The sequence below is a fragment of the Microtus ochrogaster genome, unplaced genomic scaffold (assembly GCF_000317375.1).
Source record: "Microtus ochrogaster isolate Prairie Vole_2 unplaced genomic scaffold, MicOch1.0 UNK23, whole genome shotgun sequence".
NCBI lineage: Eukaryota > Metazoa > Chordata > Mammalia > Rodentia > Cricetidae > Microtus > Microtus ochrogaster.
This window is the reverse complement of record NW_004949121.1, coordinates 1,836,399-1,852,731: the sequence shown is the minus strand read 5'-3', so window position 1 is coordinate 1,852,731 and position 16,333 is coordinate 1,836,399. Positions and strand designations below refer to the sequence as shown.

General features: G+C 43.8%; 1 protein-coding gene across 1 annotated transcript; it reads left to right on the top strand.

Moving 5' to 3' along the window:
- Positions 1–6,356: 6,356 nt before the first annotated feature.
- LOC101981609 (tripartite motif-containing protein 60-like) lies at positions 6,357–7,802 on the top strand. The gene has a single exon (XM_005367771.1). The coding sequence runs from the start codon at positions 6,357–6,359 to the stop codon at positions 7,800–7,802; it is 1,446 nt and encodes a 481-aa protein (XP_005367828.1).
- The last annotated feature ends 8,531 nt before the right edge of the window (positions 7,803–16,333 follow it).

The following is a 16,333-nucleotide window of genomic DNA, read 5'->3' as shown; positions in this document are numbered from 1 at the left end:
TAGTGCTTAGCTGTGGATCTCTGCATCTGCTTCCATCAGTTACTGGATGAAGGTTCTATGATGACAATTAGTGTGGTCACCGATCTGATTACAGGGGAAGGCCAGTTCAGGCACCCTCTCCACTATTGCTAGGACTCTTGGCTGGGATCATCCTTGTGGATTCCTGGGAATTTCCCCAGCACCATTTCCCCCCTAACCCCATAATGGCTCTCTCTATCAAGATATTTCTTTCATGCCTCTCTCTCTCTGCCCCTCCCCCAACTCAACCATCTGGTTCCCTCAAGTTCTCATCCTATATCTTCTCCCCTCTCTCCCTCACCCCTAGTTTACCCAGGAGATCTTAATCTACTTCCCCTTCCTAGGGCAATCCCTGCAAGTCCCTCTTTGGGTCCTCCTTGTTACCTAGCTTCTCTGGGGCTGTGGATCGTAGCCTGGTTATCCGTTGCTTTACATCTATATCCACTTATGAATGAATGTATACTGTTATTGTCTTTCTGGATCTGGGTTACCTCACTCAGGATGATTTTTTTTTTTTTAGTTCCATTTGTTTGCCTACAAATTTCAATATATCATTGTTTTGTACCTCTCAGTAAATCTCCCTTGTAAATGTACCACATTTTCTTTATCCATTCTTTGGGTGAGAGGCATCTAGGTTGTTTCTAGGTTTTGGTTATTACAAATAATGCTGCTATAAATGTAGTTGAGCAAATGCCCTTATTGTATGGTTGAACATCCTTTGAATATATGGCCCAAGAGTGCTATTGCTGGGTCTTGGGGTGGATTGATTCCCAATTTTCTGAGAAACCTCCATACTGGTTTCCAAAGTGGTTGTACAAGTTTGTACTTCTCCCAGCAGTGGAGGAGTGTTTCCCCTTACATCCTCTCTACCATCCTCTGTCGTCAGTGTTTTTGATCTTAGCCATTCTAAGAGGTATAAGATGGTATCTCAGAGTCATTTTGATTTGCATTTCCCTGGTGGCTAAGGATGTTGAGCAATTTCTTAAATGTCTTTTAGCCATTTGAGATTCTTCTGTTGAGAATTCTGTTTACATGTGTACCCCATTTTTAAAATTTGAGTATTTGTATTTTGATCTTTAGTTTCCTGAGTTCTTTATATATTTTTGGAGATCAGCCCTCTGTCATATTTGGGGTGAAGATCTTTTCACATTCTCTAGGCTGCCATTTTGTCTTGTTGACCATGTCCTTTGCCTTACAGAAGCTTCTCGGTTACAGGAGGTCCCTTTTATTAGTTGTTGCTCTCAGTGTCAATGCTACTGGTGTTGTATTCAGGAAATAGTCTCCTGTGCCAATGTGTTCAAGGCTATTTTCAGGTGTCTCTTCTATCAATGTAACTGGATTTATGTTGAGGTACTCGATCCACTTGGACTTGAGTTTTGTTCATGGTGTCAGATATGGATTTATTTGCATTCTTCTATATGTCGACATCCAGTTATACCGGCACCAATTGTTGAAGATGCTTTCTTTTTTCCATTGTACAATTTCGGCTTCCTTGTCAAAAATCAGGTGTTCATGGGTGTATGGATTAATGTCAGGGTCTTCAATTCGATCCCATTAATCAATGTGTCTGATTTTATGCCAATAACAACATGTTTTTACTACTATAACTCTATAGTAGAGCTTGAAGTCAGAGATAGTGATGCCTTTGGAAGTTCCTTTATAATATAGGTTTGTTTTGGCTATCTTGGGTTTTTTGCTTTCCCATATGAAGTTGGGTATTCTTTTGAGGTCTGTGAAGAATCGTGTTGGGATTTTGAAGGGCATTGCATTGAATCTGTAGATTGCTTTTGGTAAGATTTTCATTTTGACTGTGTTTATCCCACCTATCCAAGAAAGTGGGACATCTCATTATAGATGGGTGTGAGCCATCATGTGGTTGCTGGGAATTGAACTCAGGACCTCCGGAACAGCAGTCAGTTCTCTTAACCTCTGAGCCATCTCTCCAGCCCCCCTTCTTCAATTTCTTTCTTCAAAAATTTAAAGTTATTGTTGTACAGGTCTTTCATTTGTTTGGTTAGAGTTACTCCAAGATATTTTATATTATTTGTGGCTATTGTAAAGGGTGATGTTTCTCTGATTTCTTTCTCAGCCTATTTGCCTATAGGAGGACTACTGATTTTTTTTTTTGAGTTAGTCTTATATCCTGCCACATTACTGAAAGTGTTTATTAGTTGTAGGAGTTCCCTGGTTCAATTTTTGGAGTCACTTATGTATTCTATCATATCAACTGCAAATAGCAAAATTTGACATCTTTCTTCCCAATTTGTATCCCCTTAATCTCCTTTTGGTGTCTTATTGTTCTAGCTAGAACTTCAGGTGCTATATTGCCTAGATATAGAGAGAATGGACAGCCTTGTCTTATTCCTGATTTTAGTGGAATCACTTTTGAGTTTTTTTCCATTTAGTTTGATGTTGGCTGTCAGCTTGCTGTTTATTGCCTTTATTATGTTTAGGTATGGTCCTTGTATCCCTGATCTCTCCAAAACCTTTATCATGAAGGGGTGGTGGATTTTGTCAAAAGCTTTTTCAGCATCTTATGAGAGGATCATGCGTGTGTGTGTATTTTCTCAGTTTGTTTATATAGTGGATTATATTGATAGATATTCTTATGTTGAACCATCCCTGCATTTCTGGGATAAAGCCTTGTTGATCATGGTAGGTGGTTTTTTGTTTTTTTTTTTTATGTTTTCTTGGATTCTTGAATTTGGCTTGCCAGTGTTTTATTGAGTATTTTTGTGTCAATGTTTGTGAGGGAGAGTAATTCTCTTTCTTTGTTGTGTCTTTGTGTAGTTTGGATATCAGGGTAACTGTAGCCTCAAAAAAGCTGACAATGCTCCTTCTGTTTCTAGTGTGTGGAACACTTTGAGCAGCGTTGGTGTTAGCTCTTCTGTGATGTACTGGTAGAATTCTGAGCTGAAACCATCCGGCCCTGAGTTTTTTTCTCTTAGAAGACTTTAATGACTGCTTCTATTTCCTTAGGGGCCATAGTTCTAATTTAAATTGTTTATCTGGTCTTGATTTAACTTTGGTATGTGGTACCCAGCAAGAAAATTGTTTTTCTTTGAAATTTCCTAATCGTGTAGAGTACAGGTTTTTGAAGTGTGACCTAATGGTTCTCTGGACAGTATCTGTTATGTCCCCTTTTCAATTCTGATTTTATAAATTTGGATATTCTCTCTCTTCCCTTTGCTTATGTTAAATCAGGGTTTGTCTGTCTTGTTGATTTCCTCAATGAACCAACTCTGTGTTTCATTATTTTTTTGTATTGTTCTCTTTGTTTCTGTTTTATTGATTTATTTGATTGTTTCCTGTTGTCTACTCCTGGGTGAGTTTACTTCTTTTTGTTCTAGAGCTTTCAGGTGTGCTGTTAAGTCGCTAGTGTGAGATTTTTTTCACTTTCTTTATGTAGGCACTTAGTGTTATGAATTTCCCTCTTAGCACTGTTTCCATGGGGTCCCATAAGTTTGGGTATGTTGTGTATTCATTTTCATTGAATTCTAGGAAGTCTTCAATTTCCTTATTTCTTCCTTGACCCATTGGTGATTCAGTTGAGCATTGTTCAGTTTTCATGGGTTTGTAGACTTTCTGCAATTTGTATTGTTGTTGAAGTCATGATGATCCAATAAGATACCAGGCGTTATTTCAATATTTTTGTTTCTGTGGGGGTTTGCTTTGTTAACAAGTATGTGGTCAGTTTTAGAGAAGGTTCCACGAGGTGCTGAGAAGAAGGTATATTCTTTTGCGTTTGGGCAAAATATTCTATAGATGTCTGTTAAGTCCATTTGAGTCATATCATCTGTTAGTTCCCTTATTTCTCTGTTATATTTCTGTTTTGCAGACCTGTCCATTGGTGAGAGTGGGGTGTTGAAGTTTCTCACTCTTAGTGGATGAGGTTTGATCTTCATGGTGTCCCAGATTTCCTGGATGATTTATGTGAGGAATTTGTTGGATTTAACATTTCTTTGACCAATGAATCTATTTTCTCTATCCTATCTTCAATATCGGAGATTCTCTCTTCCATCTTTTTTTAAACTCTTTTTTTAAAATATTTATTTATTTATTATGTATACAATATTCTGTCTGCAGGCCAGAAGAGGGCACCAGACCTCATTACAGATGGTTGTGAGCCACCATGTAGTTGCTGGGATTTGAACTCAGGACCTTTGGAAGAACAAGCAATGCTCTTAACCGCTAAGCCATCTCTCCAGCCCTCTCTTCCATCTTTTATATTCTGTTGATTATGCTTGCATCTGTAGTTCCTGTCCGTTTACCCAGATTTTCCATTTCCAGAATTCCCTCAGTTTATGTTTTCTTTATTTGCAGTTACTTCAATTTTCAAGTCTTGAACTGTTTCCTTCACAAATGATTGTTTTTCTTGGCTTCCTTGGTGTTCTTTAAGGGATGTATTGATTTCTCCCAATTTTTTGTTTGTCTTTTTCTCCACTTCTTTAGGGGAATTGTTCATTTCCCCTTTAAGGGCCTCTATCATCTTCATAAAGTTATTTTTAAGGTTTTTTTCTGATTCACCTGCATTGGATTGTTTAGGTCTTGTTGTTGTAGAACTGCTAGGTTCTGGGGGCGTGCCATAATGCTCCGTATGTTGTTGAATGTGTTCTTACACTGCTGTCCTCCTCTAACCCTTGCCGGTCTAGTCTGTGCCTCACGGATTTGCTGATGCTGGGGCTGTGATGGGGATGTAGAGGAGGGGCATGAAATGTGACCATGGTGGCTGGGGCCTAGAGAGTGGGGCTGTCCAGCCAGGAGCTCAGATACTCACGTACGTGTGTGTGTGTGTGTGTGTGTGTGTGTGTGTGCGTGTGTGCGTGCACGTGTGTGCCTGCATATATGTCGGTGTGAAAGTATCTGAAACCCACTGGAGTTACAAACAGTTGTGAGCTGTGAGTTGTGACATTTGGGTGTTGGGAATGGAACCTGAGTTCAAATAACTGAGTCATCATCTCTCCAGCCCTGACAGGTGTTTTTGTTGTTGTTTTATTTGTTTTGTCTCTCTGTTTTTAGAGACAGGGTTTCAAGAGCGCCCTGGTTGTCCTAGAACTTGATTTGTAGACTAGGCTGACCTTGAACTCACCGAGATCCACGTGCCTCTGCCTCCCCAGTGCTGGGTTTAAAGGCCTGCACCACCATGTCCTGCTAGTATTTTTTGTTTATAATTTTTGCTGTTTTCTTGACCTCATATACCTCAGCCTGTCCTGGGACTCCCTGTGTAGCCAGGCTGTCTTGAATGCCTCCTATCCTGCCTCTACCTCCTGAGTGATGTAAATATAGATGTTTCAGATCACACCCATTGTTTTTATTAAGTTTTTTATTTACTTTTTGAAACAACCCAGGCTGAACTGATAGTCTAGAAGGCCTAATCCCTAATCCTCTTGTCTCTACCTCCCAAATTTTGGAGTTACAGGAATAGACACCACTAAGCCTGGCTTATAGTGCAGGATTTTATGCTTTTGTTTTGTATGATGTTGTGTTAGATTTATTTATGTGTATAGGTGGTTTGCTTGCATGTATGTATGTGTATCACATGTGTGTCTGTGCTTCCCCCTCCCTCCCAGATTCAGAAGAAGGTCTCTGATCCCCTGAAAATGGAATTATGCATGGCTGAAAGCCTCCATGTGGGTGCTGGGAACTGAACCCTGGCCCTTTGCCAGAGCAGGCAGTGCTCTGACCATGGGTCAGTCCTACCAGCTCGTGTTGCTGTTTGCTTATAATTGATTTTGTGAGTTAAATCTGTAGCATAGATGGCCTGCATTTTCACCTAATGATTTTTATGCTCCTAAATTCTTTCCCATTTATTCAGTGCACATATGTGCTCTCAAATGGGTCATGTGTCCATACAGCAATGTGTGCTCTCAAATGGGTCATGTGTCCATACAGCAAGAGCGTGGAGGTCGAAAGGCAAGTTTCAAGAGTTGGTCCCACAATGTGAGGCTCAGGGATTGAACTTGGGTCCCAGTGTACATAGGGTTCTCATGTGGCTGTTTTGATACAGTGCTGATAACACAGTCTGATTTTTAATCTCCTGTCCTATTTTACCCATAGGAAGGATTTATTTTCTTGGATGTGAAACAACTTTCTTGAACAAGAAAACTTCCTTGAGCAGGGAAAGCAACAGCCTCACTAATGGGTTCTAATACGCAGTAGTCCTGGGCTCCGGACTCTGTCTGCCCTCTCTGCTGTAAGGTATATCGGGTTAACCAAGTTTGCAGAAGCCGGCGTCAACAAGGCAGTGAGCCTAAAAGCTGCTCGGTCTTCACATCTCAGGGAGGACCAGAGAGCTTGCTAGTTTCAAAATGCAGAGAAGCAGGCCTTCCAGAAGTAACATGTCTTCTACAACCTCTGTGCCGCCTTGCACAGGCTCTGGGGAGCTTGAAGCAGGGCAGGCTGACCTCCCAGCAGAGACCCACTGTCCCATATGTAAGGAGAACTTCAAGAACCCAGTGACCATCGAGTGCGGGCATAAATTCTGCCTCTCCTGCATTAGTGCGTTCTGGAAGGATCTAAAGGATAATTTCCCCTGCCCTGTTTGCCACGTTAATTGTTCAGAAAGGAATTTTCAGAGTAATCAGCAACTGAGCAAACTCACTGAAGTTGCTAAGTGGCTCCCTGTAAGAAAGGGCCGGAGGCAAAGGCAGATAGGAGAATGTTCCAGAGAGGCGGAGCCTTTGGCCCTTTCCCGTGGGCAGGACCAAGAGGTTTGCTCCCCCATTCCCACATGTCACATAGTTTTGCCCATGGAGTATGCCACCCTCTGTCATAGGAAACAAATAGAGGATTACATTAAGCTCTGGAGGGAGAAAGTAGAGTCGGCTGAGAAAGTCCTTGCCACCCAAAGGAAAAGATCGCTAGAACTGAAGAAAAGGGCAGACCGCAGAAGAGAAGAGTTGACATCTGAATACCAACAATACTGGTTGTTTCTTAGGGAGCAACGAGAGAGCATTCTTGAGGAGTTAGAAAATGAAGAGCTAACTGGATTATCCAAAATGCAGGCCAACATAGAAGAATTCTCAGATCACATCACTTCATTGAAGCATCTGCTGGCGGAGGTAAGGAACAACTGTGTAAAGTCAGAACTGGACTTGCTAGCAAGTGTTAAGGACTCCTACAGGAGATACAAAGCCTTAAAACGCCCTGCATCCTTCTCGCTTCGGCCGTCAGAGTATGGCTACCAGTTTCCTCCACAGTATTCAGGCTTGGACAGAATCATTAAGCGATTTCACGTGGATGTACTTCTGGATCCTGAAACAGCGAACTATCAACTTAAGATCTCACAAGATAAAAAAATTGCGCGATTTGTGATCACGCAAAGGGTACCGCGTAGCCACAGAAGGTTTTGCGGGATCCCCGTTGTTCTGGGGTCTGAGGGGTACAGTTCCGGCAGACAGTACTGGGAGGTAGACGTGGAGAACAAGCATCAGTGGCTCCTAGGGATTTGCCAAGAGCCCTTCCCCAGGAGAAGTGTCAGGAGCGATAGTGGAAATCGACCGTTCTCAGTGCATAAGAGGTTTCGGGGAGTTGGGCTATACAAAGGGAAAACTTACATCGCATTGGGCCATAAGTCAATCTGTCTTCTGCCAAAGGTAAACCCCAACAGGGTTGGAATATTTTTAGACTCCGAAATACATGAGGTTTCGTTCTACAATTTACGTGATAAGTCCCTTCTGTACAGGTTTAGGGACTGTCCTCATGGTGCACTTTGGCCTTATTTCTACACTGGGGTAGATGGCAGGCCCCTGAAGATCTGCACACCCAAAGATCTTGAGTGGTGAGAGGCCAGGCAACCAGCGAATCTAGTCAGCAGATCTGGCATTTCGTTTTGTTTTTGTTTTTTTTTTTTCCAGTTTTCATTCTAACAATCACAATAGTTGTTTTGGTTTAATCTGCTTCAAGGAGTTCCAAAGGAGTCAGAATACCTGCTTTATAAATCACGGGACCTTTAGTGATCCTTAAAGTAAATGTTCCTCCGGTAGTTGCCAAAAAAATTCATTGATGCCAGTTCTTGTAAACCACCACCGTCTTTCTTCTTTAATAAAAACCAAGCCTTTCACTGATTGAAAACTCATCTTTACATCGTTCCCTGGTCCTGGCTCCCCACTCCCTGCCGCCACAGACCACCTGTCTCCTCTGCTGCTTTTTTACCAATGACGTTGAACTTTGACCCATTCATGGTCAGACATGCTGTGGACACCAGTGCTGAGGTCACCATCAATGACAGGAAGAAGACACAGGATGGCAGAGAAGCACCTGCCAAGGGGGATGCTAATGAGAGAAAGGGGGACCAGCAGCTGACAGAGACGAAGAGGAGGATGGAAAAGATGCGGAGAGCAAACGAGGCAGTTGTGGGCGAGCAGGGAGCTGGAGATGGTGAGGGCGTGTTCCTACAGCAGGCCAAGGACTGGGGAGGATGTCCAGAGAGCAGCAACTGTGATCCAGGCACTTCCCGTCCTAGACGCTCCCTGTGGTCCCCTTCACCTAGAGAAGCAGACTCGCCCGCTCTCACGGGACAGTGCCACCCACAATGACATGAGCTATTCACCACCAAAGCCACAGAGGGAATCTGCAGCAAGGGAGGGGAGAAGAGTCCAAACATGCAAGGCCCTGCCCACCCCCTTTTAAAAGAAAATTTATGTTCTTATTTGAATTTAATTTTAGTGATGACCAGGGACCAAACCAGAGAGGGTTCTCTGTCCTGCTTCTGACTTTACTTGTGGTGACTGTGTTCATTATAACCTCAAAGGTGGAGAAAACAACTCTCTTAAAAACACAACAAATGTATCCCAAGCATCACAATCACCTGCTTGTATGTACCTGGTTGTATTATAAGTGACTGATTTATACAAGACAGCTAAAAGGGCCAAGCATAGGTTTCTTTTTCCCCACTTGGTCTATGAAATTGGTGTATTTATACCTGTTTGAGACAGTGCCCAACAGCCCACACAGCCGCATATAATTAAACATAAAATTTTAAGTTTGGTTTTGGTTTTAATGTAAAAAGAAAAACCTTCTCTAATGTCAAGCATGTGTGTTCTTTTATCACCCTTTGGTTTTTAAAGGTCTTGCTATGCAATCCAGGTTGGTCTGGAACTTATGACCTCCTGTATTCGTCTTCCACATACTGTGTTTAGAGGTGTATGCTGGCATTTGAAAGTGGGAGTTTTCAACAGTCATCAGTTTGCCTCAGTATTTTTCACCAAAATTGTGTACCACCTCATTGTTCTGTTTTTGTTTTGCTTTTGTTTTGAGATATCACTGTAAACTAGGCTGGTCTTGAACTCGGGGAGCTAATACAGAATACCCAGTTTCCTGGAGTGCTGAGAACTGAGTCTGTCTGTTGTATTGACTCTTCTTCATCACTTACATCTATTCCAGTATTTATACACTAAAATTCTCTTTACAGGTAGGGACTTCACAGTCTCAGCTACTCCAGGGGCTAAGAAAGCAGTAGCTCATGTTAGATACCAGTCTAGGCAACAGCAAGGCCAGGAAAGAAACTTTGGAAGTTGGGTATCAGTGGCACAGTCCTATAATCCCAGTGCTTGAGAGGCTGGGGCACATAGCGAGACCCTGACCCAAAACTCTTATACCCCTAAAAAACAAAAGGCCATTTTGATAACCACCCATAGTATAAATGGGTCTTGGTCAGGAGTATGTGTGAGAAGTAACACTCTTGCCTAGTATGTGTAAGGTCCTGGGTTCAATCCCCAGTACCACCTACTTTCTCTTCAAGAATGGACTTTAGATTTTGAATGTCCTGTTTCTGTTGGCTCTGCTTGATGGCAGCTATGCAGCGCCTAAGAATGAAGGTCTTGAGCTAGAGGCCAGTTTGTGATGGGAAATCTGTCAGCCAATCTTTAAGAGGTTGGACCAGGTTAGGGTGTGGCCTTTTGGGTACTGGGAGAAAACCCTCAACCGGCCCAGGGTTCACTCTCTGTGGTGCCCAGGCCACACAGCTGAGGTTGGATTTCTCATTCCTGTTTCGTGAGTTTGCCCCTTATAATAACGAATATATAATTGAAATACCTTGGAGTTCACCTGGGATTGTTTGACCCTAGGTGTTTGGTCTGTTTCCAGCCTGAGCTCCTGTGAAGAAAACAGGTTCTGCAGGCTGAGGTTCCAGATCTCAAAGAACCATACGCAAGAGTCACCACCCTAGGGGGTGCTCCCACACAGCCGGCTCCAAATAGCTCTGCCGGAAGACTCATCAAAGAGGTGTGGAGAGAGTTTAGACTTAGAGCAATTGCCTGGCATTTGAGAACTCTTGGGTGTGATTCCCAGCACAAGCGGTATGGGTTCATAAGGTACATAAGTGTTCAGTACCCACTCTTAGAGAAGGGGGCACCATGTTTAAAGTTGTGGAAGTTTACTGAAATCACGTCAGTTGTAGAGTTACACAGCCAAGCAGCATCCTCTTTGTTTTTTAAAGTTTCTTATGAGAGTGCTGGGTCGGGGGCTCTGAAGAGGGCGCTGGACATCTCTGCCATTTTTTCTTCCTCTCAGGCCTATTCTCTTTACCTCCAATTTTGCATCCTCCTGTCTCTGCTCCATCTGGACTGGGGTGCCTCAGGTTCAGCTGTAGGCTGACCACGTGGGTCATGATACGGGTTATAAATGTTCAACTCTGGTCTTCATTGCTCCCCAGCAAGTCTTCTTCACCACTGCGCTGCCTCCCCAGCCTGAGTTCCTGTTTCATAGTCAGGGTTTCACAAAGCAGTCCTGGCTGACCTAGAACTTGCCATGAAGACCAGGCTGGTCTTTACCTCATAGACACCCATCCACCGCTGCCTCTGCTTGGTTGACAGGCCTTTGCCACCACACCAGGCCTTTCGTTGAAGATGGAAGCAAACATCTTTTCACCCCAGACAGACCAGAGAAAAGATTGCACCCCATGAACTAAACTGGAGTTCTGTATAAGAGTGTGTGTACAGAAGAGCGTGCCTGTTGGAGCACCCACAAGTTAGAGCATCAAAAATCTCAACTTTGCAGCACCGCTTTAACCTCTTACACAGAGAGAAGGCCTGGCAAGCCCCGTCCTTCCTCAGGGACCCAGGGGCCCATTCTTGTGCAGGTCTGAGATTAACTACAGAGCAGTGGTGTAGCCAGAACGACCTTGAAGTTCTGGTCCTCCTGCCCCCACACCCCCCAAGTGTCAGTACCACAGTCAGGCACCACAAAATAGTGTCGGTTAAACTTAGGCTTCCAATCAGATAAAAATATGGTCATCTGTTCCAGGCTGTTTCTACTATCCGTCCCTCCCCCCTCAGTTTCTACATGGAAGCAGGGTTTCTCTCTCTAGCCCTGGCTGTCCTGGAACTCTATAGCGCTATAGACCAGGCTAACCTTGAACTCAGAGAACTACCTGTCTCTGCTTCCCACGTGCTGGGATCAAAGGTGTGAACCACCACATCTGGCTCCTGTTTCAACTCTTTAAATCCAGTTCCATCCCTTTCATTTTGGGGCAACTTGATATATATCACAGGTTGCCCCTCTTCCTCTTGCTCATAAAAGTTGCCTGCTCCAAAACCACTTTAGTGAGTGCTATGAAGGTTACAGTTCCCTCTTATAGCCAAGTCAGAGTCCAAGATGCTGCGACTGGCCTGGTACTATCCACTTCACTGCCCGAAGGAGTGCCTGGTGTGGCTCTCACTATGTCCCTGAGTATCCGAGACCTTGCTGTCAGAGGGAACTAGTGAGCACCTGTTTTAAAAAATATATGCAGTCGGACTGGATCCATAGAGATATCTCAGTGATTAGATGCATGTACTGCTGTTCCAGAGCATCTGAGTTCAATTCCCAGTACCCACATCAGGCAGACTGCAACTGCCTGTAGCTCAGCTCCCAGGGCATCTGACACTGTTGGTCTGCACGAGCACCCGTACACACTTACATATATACGTAGATTAAAAAAAAAATAATAGAAATATGTTAAAAAGGAAAAAATAGATGCAGTCAGGTGTGGTGATAACACTTTTAACCTCAGTACTCAGGAGGCAGAGCCAGGTGGGTGTCTAGCCAGCCAAGGCTACAGAGAGACCAGAGAGAGAGAACAAAGTTCAAGACCTGCCTCCACTACAGGGAGAGTTTAAGTTCAAGGTTAGCCTGGACAACTTGGTGAGAACCTGCCTCAAAATAAGAAAAAGTTTGGGGGGGGGGGGTTTGGAGAGGTGACTAAGGTTAAGAGCACTGGCAGCTCTCAGGGTTCCTGAGCTCAATTCCCAGAAACCACATGGTGGCCCACAACTACCCTTAATGAGGTCTGGTGATCTCTTCTGGCATGCAGACATACATGCAGGCAGAACGCTGTATACATAATATATCTTTTTTTAAAAAGCTAGGTTGGGATTTGATCAGTGTAGAGAACTAGATTATTATTATGTAATAATTATCAGTTATTAGAATTGAATGAATGAGGTCCTAAGAAAGAGGGGTAAAGGAGAAAGAAGAGGGTCATGAGAGAAGGAAGCAGGGAGGGATGGGGGAAGATAATCCTCCAGACAACCTGGAAGAAAGGGATTCGCCTCCAGGAGGGCTGTTGTATGTGAAGTAAGCTCTCTCAACAGAAGGACAGGTATCACAAGCTGGGCATGTTGATGCCTGCCTGTGACCACAGCCCTTGAGTCAGAGGCAGGAGGATGACTGTAAGTTCAAGATCTGGTCTTGATGTCCATGCCAGTTTAGTCTACAGTATAAGTCATAGTCTCAAAACTTGAAAACAAACAAAACGCCCAAAGACCAAAGAATGCTTCAGTCCAGGATGCACCTGAGAAGGAGGCCTCCAGCTGCCACAGCTACAGAGACCAAGAGGATGAGAGATGAATGACCCCCCCCACACACACACCGAATGGAGCACACCAGAGCCACAGGTGTCGAACAGTTTCATCTTTAAACTCAGCTCCGCTGTGTCAGCATCTCATTCCATATGTATTCTGTTGACTGTTTACCTTTAACTCTCGAATATGCGTCTCAAGGTGTTTTCTTTTTGTTTGCATATTGTTCAGTTAGGTTTTAGGTGTCTTTCTGTTCCTTCATCTGATACAGTTTAAAGCATTCTCTACCTTTAGTCTCATCTCTATACCCTGAGTGGACTCTGGCCAACTTGAGCATGGCTGGCTGGCCTTGCCCTTCTCCCCATTTCCCTGTGCCTTGTTAAAAACTTTTTTTTTTTTTTTTTTTTTTTTTTTTGGTTTTTTCGAGACAGGGTTTCTCTGTGGCTTTGGAGCCTGTCCTGGAACTAGCTCTGTAGACCAGGCTGGTCTCGAACTCACAGAGATCCGCCTGCCTCTGCCTCCCGAGTGCTGGGATTAAAGGCGTGCTCCACCATCGCCCGGCTTTGTTAAAAACTTTTAAATTACATTCCTAAAGCTAGGCACCAAAGCCTACTCCCTTATTTGGCCACTTCCTCGTCCTGGGGCTGACCATCAAGGTCCAGCTATCAAAGTATTAAAGTCCAGCAATCAAAAACCCCCTTTGACTCACCTAACTGACATGTCCAATTGAAATTAAACACTCATCCTGACACAGGGCTCTCCCTTTACCTTTATAAACCACCATTTGCCTATGGGCCACATCTGTCTCCCCTCTATCCAGAGGCAGACATTAGTCGTTGTGGCCCGCCCTGCCCCCCCCAGCTCCGTTTTCCTCCATCCCTTCCCCTTCGCCCGCATCCTCTCCCTCCTGCCTTTGTCTCTTACCCCCTGTCCTCTCTCCCTCTGGGACAAATAAATCTCCTCGGTGCTGAGAACTTGGTCTTGGGGTTCCTGGGCCAATACTTTTCCGTTCATACCCCACCCCTCTTAACTCCTACCTTTTCTCATTCATCCTTTTCTTCTCCCCTTTTTTCTTAACTATGACCTTCCATAACTTTAAGTATCCTTAGAATCCACAGCTAACAATGACTCAGCCTTCCCTTCTAAGCTACTTTAGAGTTGATCGAATCCTTAAATCCTTGTCCTCACCCATCCCATGTCCTTGCTATGTTAATCCCAAAGACTGGAGGAGAAAGATCACCTCCAACCCAAATCATCACGGTCAAAATCATTAAAGTAAGCTTTTTAATTCATATACCTGGGCTGTCGCTCCCTAAAAGTGGGGTTCAAGAGATCACCCTTGGATGTGAGGAAGACAAGGTTTTTATAGCTCAAGGGTAGGGGTTTCCAGATGGGGGACTTGGCAGGCAAAATAGGTGGGGTTACAGGTGCAGAACGTAGGCCTAACAAGGTAGCCAATAATGAGTTCCTACAAACAAAGACATGATTGCAAGGTGATTGTAACAAGGTCGTCATAACAACAGGTGGTCACAACCAGGTAGTCTTAACAACCTTTTGAAACAAAGGTAGGGTTGCAAGATGGTGAAACGAAGACATGCTTGCCATTTCCTGGAATAGTATTTCAGAACCATTTGTAGTTAAGGTTACAGGTGGGACATAGCCCAATCCTTGAGAAACAGAGGTTTAACCATAAGCAGGAACGAATCTAGTTTATCTTTATAAAAAGATGGCTTTTAAGCCTAAGATGGAGGTAGGTTGATTCATGACCTCCTCCTAATATTATTAACTAAATATTAATAAAATTTGAGTACACACCACACAATCTTTTGTTGTTTACTCTCCTACAGCTTTAGAACTCTAAGGGCTACTGTTATCAGCTGGCTAGAAAGACAAGTCCATAGTGGTAATACCAAACAGCTGTGGTTGCTCTCTTAGTTCATCTCTAACTCAAGAAATAATAAAGGGCTTACATCAGACACCAGCAGCCTCTGGTCTGAACAATTATTTCCTGAACTACACACTCAATACCAACACACCCACATGTCTCTTGAACCCTAAAAATACTTCAACTAAAGAATCTAGCTGTTGCCGGGCAGTGGTGGTGCACGCCTTTAATCCCAGCACTGGGGAGGCAGAGGCAGGCAGATCTCTGTGAGTTCGAGGCCAGCCTGGTCTAGAAGAGCTAATTCCAGGATAGGAAACAAAAAAGCTACAGAGAAACCCTGTCTCGAAAATCAAAAAACAAACAAACAAACAAAAGAATCTAGCTGTTAAACATGAGCTGTCATGTCCAAGACACTCTTTATTATTAATTTTGAGACAAGGTCTCATGTAGCTCTGGCTGGTGTGGAATGGCAATATGCAGCCAAAGCAGATCTCGAACTCACAAAGATCCAGCTCCACCTGTCTCGGCCTCAAGAATGACAGGAGTTCTGGGGTACCACCAGCCCCAGCCACTGTCACTTTATATAAGAGCCTTGAGTGTATCCCTGAATTTGAATATTGGTGGGAGGTCCTAAATCACTTCCTACAGATCCCCTGCATACCACTACATTTGGATCTCAGCTAGAAGTGTCTTCTCAAGTCTTTGTGTGAGGATAGAATGGTAATTTCCATACCTGGAAGCTGGCAGAAATAATTCTCCTGGCTTTTATCAGTGCTATGCAATGCTGTTCATGTTTCTGACTCTGGGAGTTCCAGCTCATTTCAAAGCTTCAATTTCCATTTGAACCATTCGATCGAAGAGCTCAGTACCATGAAACACTCTTATAAACTCAGCCAAGAGGATCTTGTGTTCAAGACCTGCCTAGGCGATGTAGGGAGACCCTGTCCCCAAAACAAATGGAAATCATTGCTTAGACACCTCTGGTATTAGACTGGAGCTCTTTGCCTCATTGCCCTGTTAAAATAATTCTGAAATGTAAAATTTCCATTTGTTTATTTGAGCCTGTGGGTTAGTGCCACAGTCTGCCATGGAGGTCAGAGAGCAGCTTGAAGTCATGGGTTCCACTACCTGGGTCCTGGTGACTGAACTCGTATATCAGACCGGCAGCCAGCACCTTATTCAGGGAACGATCTTGCTTTGACCGTGCTGTCTTTTTTCTGTTTAAGATTTTTTTCATTTATGTGTATGTGTCTTTAAGAGTTTCTGTGCACCACATGAGTGCAGGAGCCTGTAGAGGCCAGAAGATGTGGTGGATCCCCAGATACTGGACTTACAGGCAGTGGTGAGCTACCCTATGTAGATTCCAAGAACCAAACCTGTGTCCTCTGCCAGAGTAGACAGTACTCTTAGCCATTGAACTATTTTTCTAGCTCCTTTGTTTGCTTTTTAATATTATTTTATTGCATGGACCAGTGTGTGTAATGTCTGTGAATGTGGACATGAGAGTGCTGCTGCCCACAAGTGGTGAGAAGACAGCCTGGGGGGGCAATTCCAACCTTCTACCCTGTGTGAGACACTGTCTCATTGTCACTAAGTCCTAATTGATGTAGGGTTGCCTTTAACGTGAATTGGTAATCATGAAAATGCCCCG

Bases quoted from the DNA above. Each gene is read 5' to 3' on its own strand.
- LOC101981609 (XM_005367771.1), top strand. From the start codon at position 6,357: ATGTCTTCTACAACCTCTGTGCCGCCTTGCACAGGCTCTGGGGAGCTT.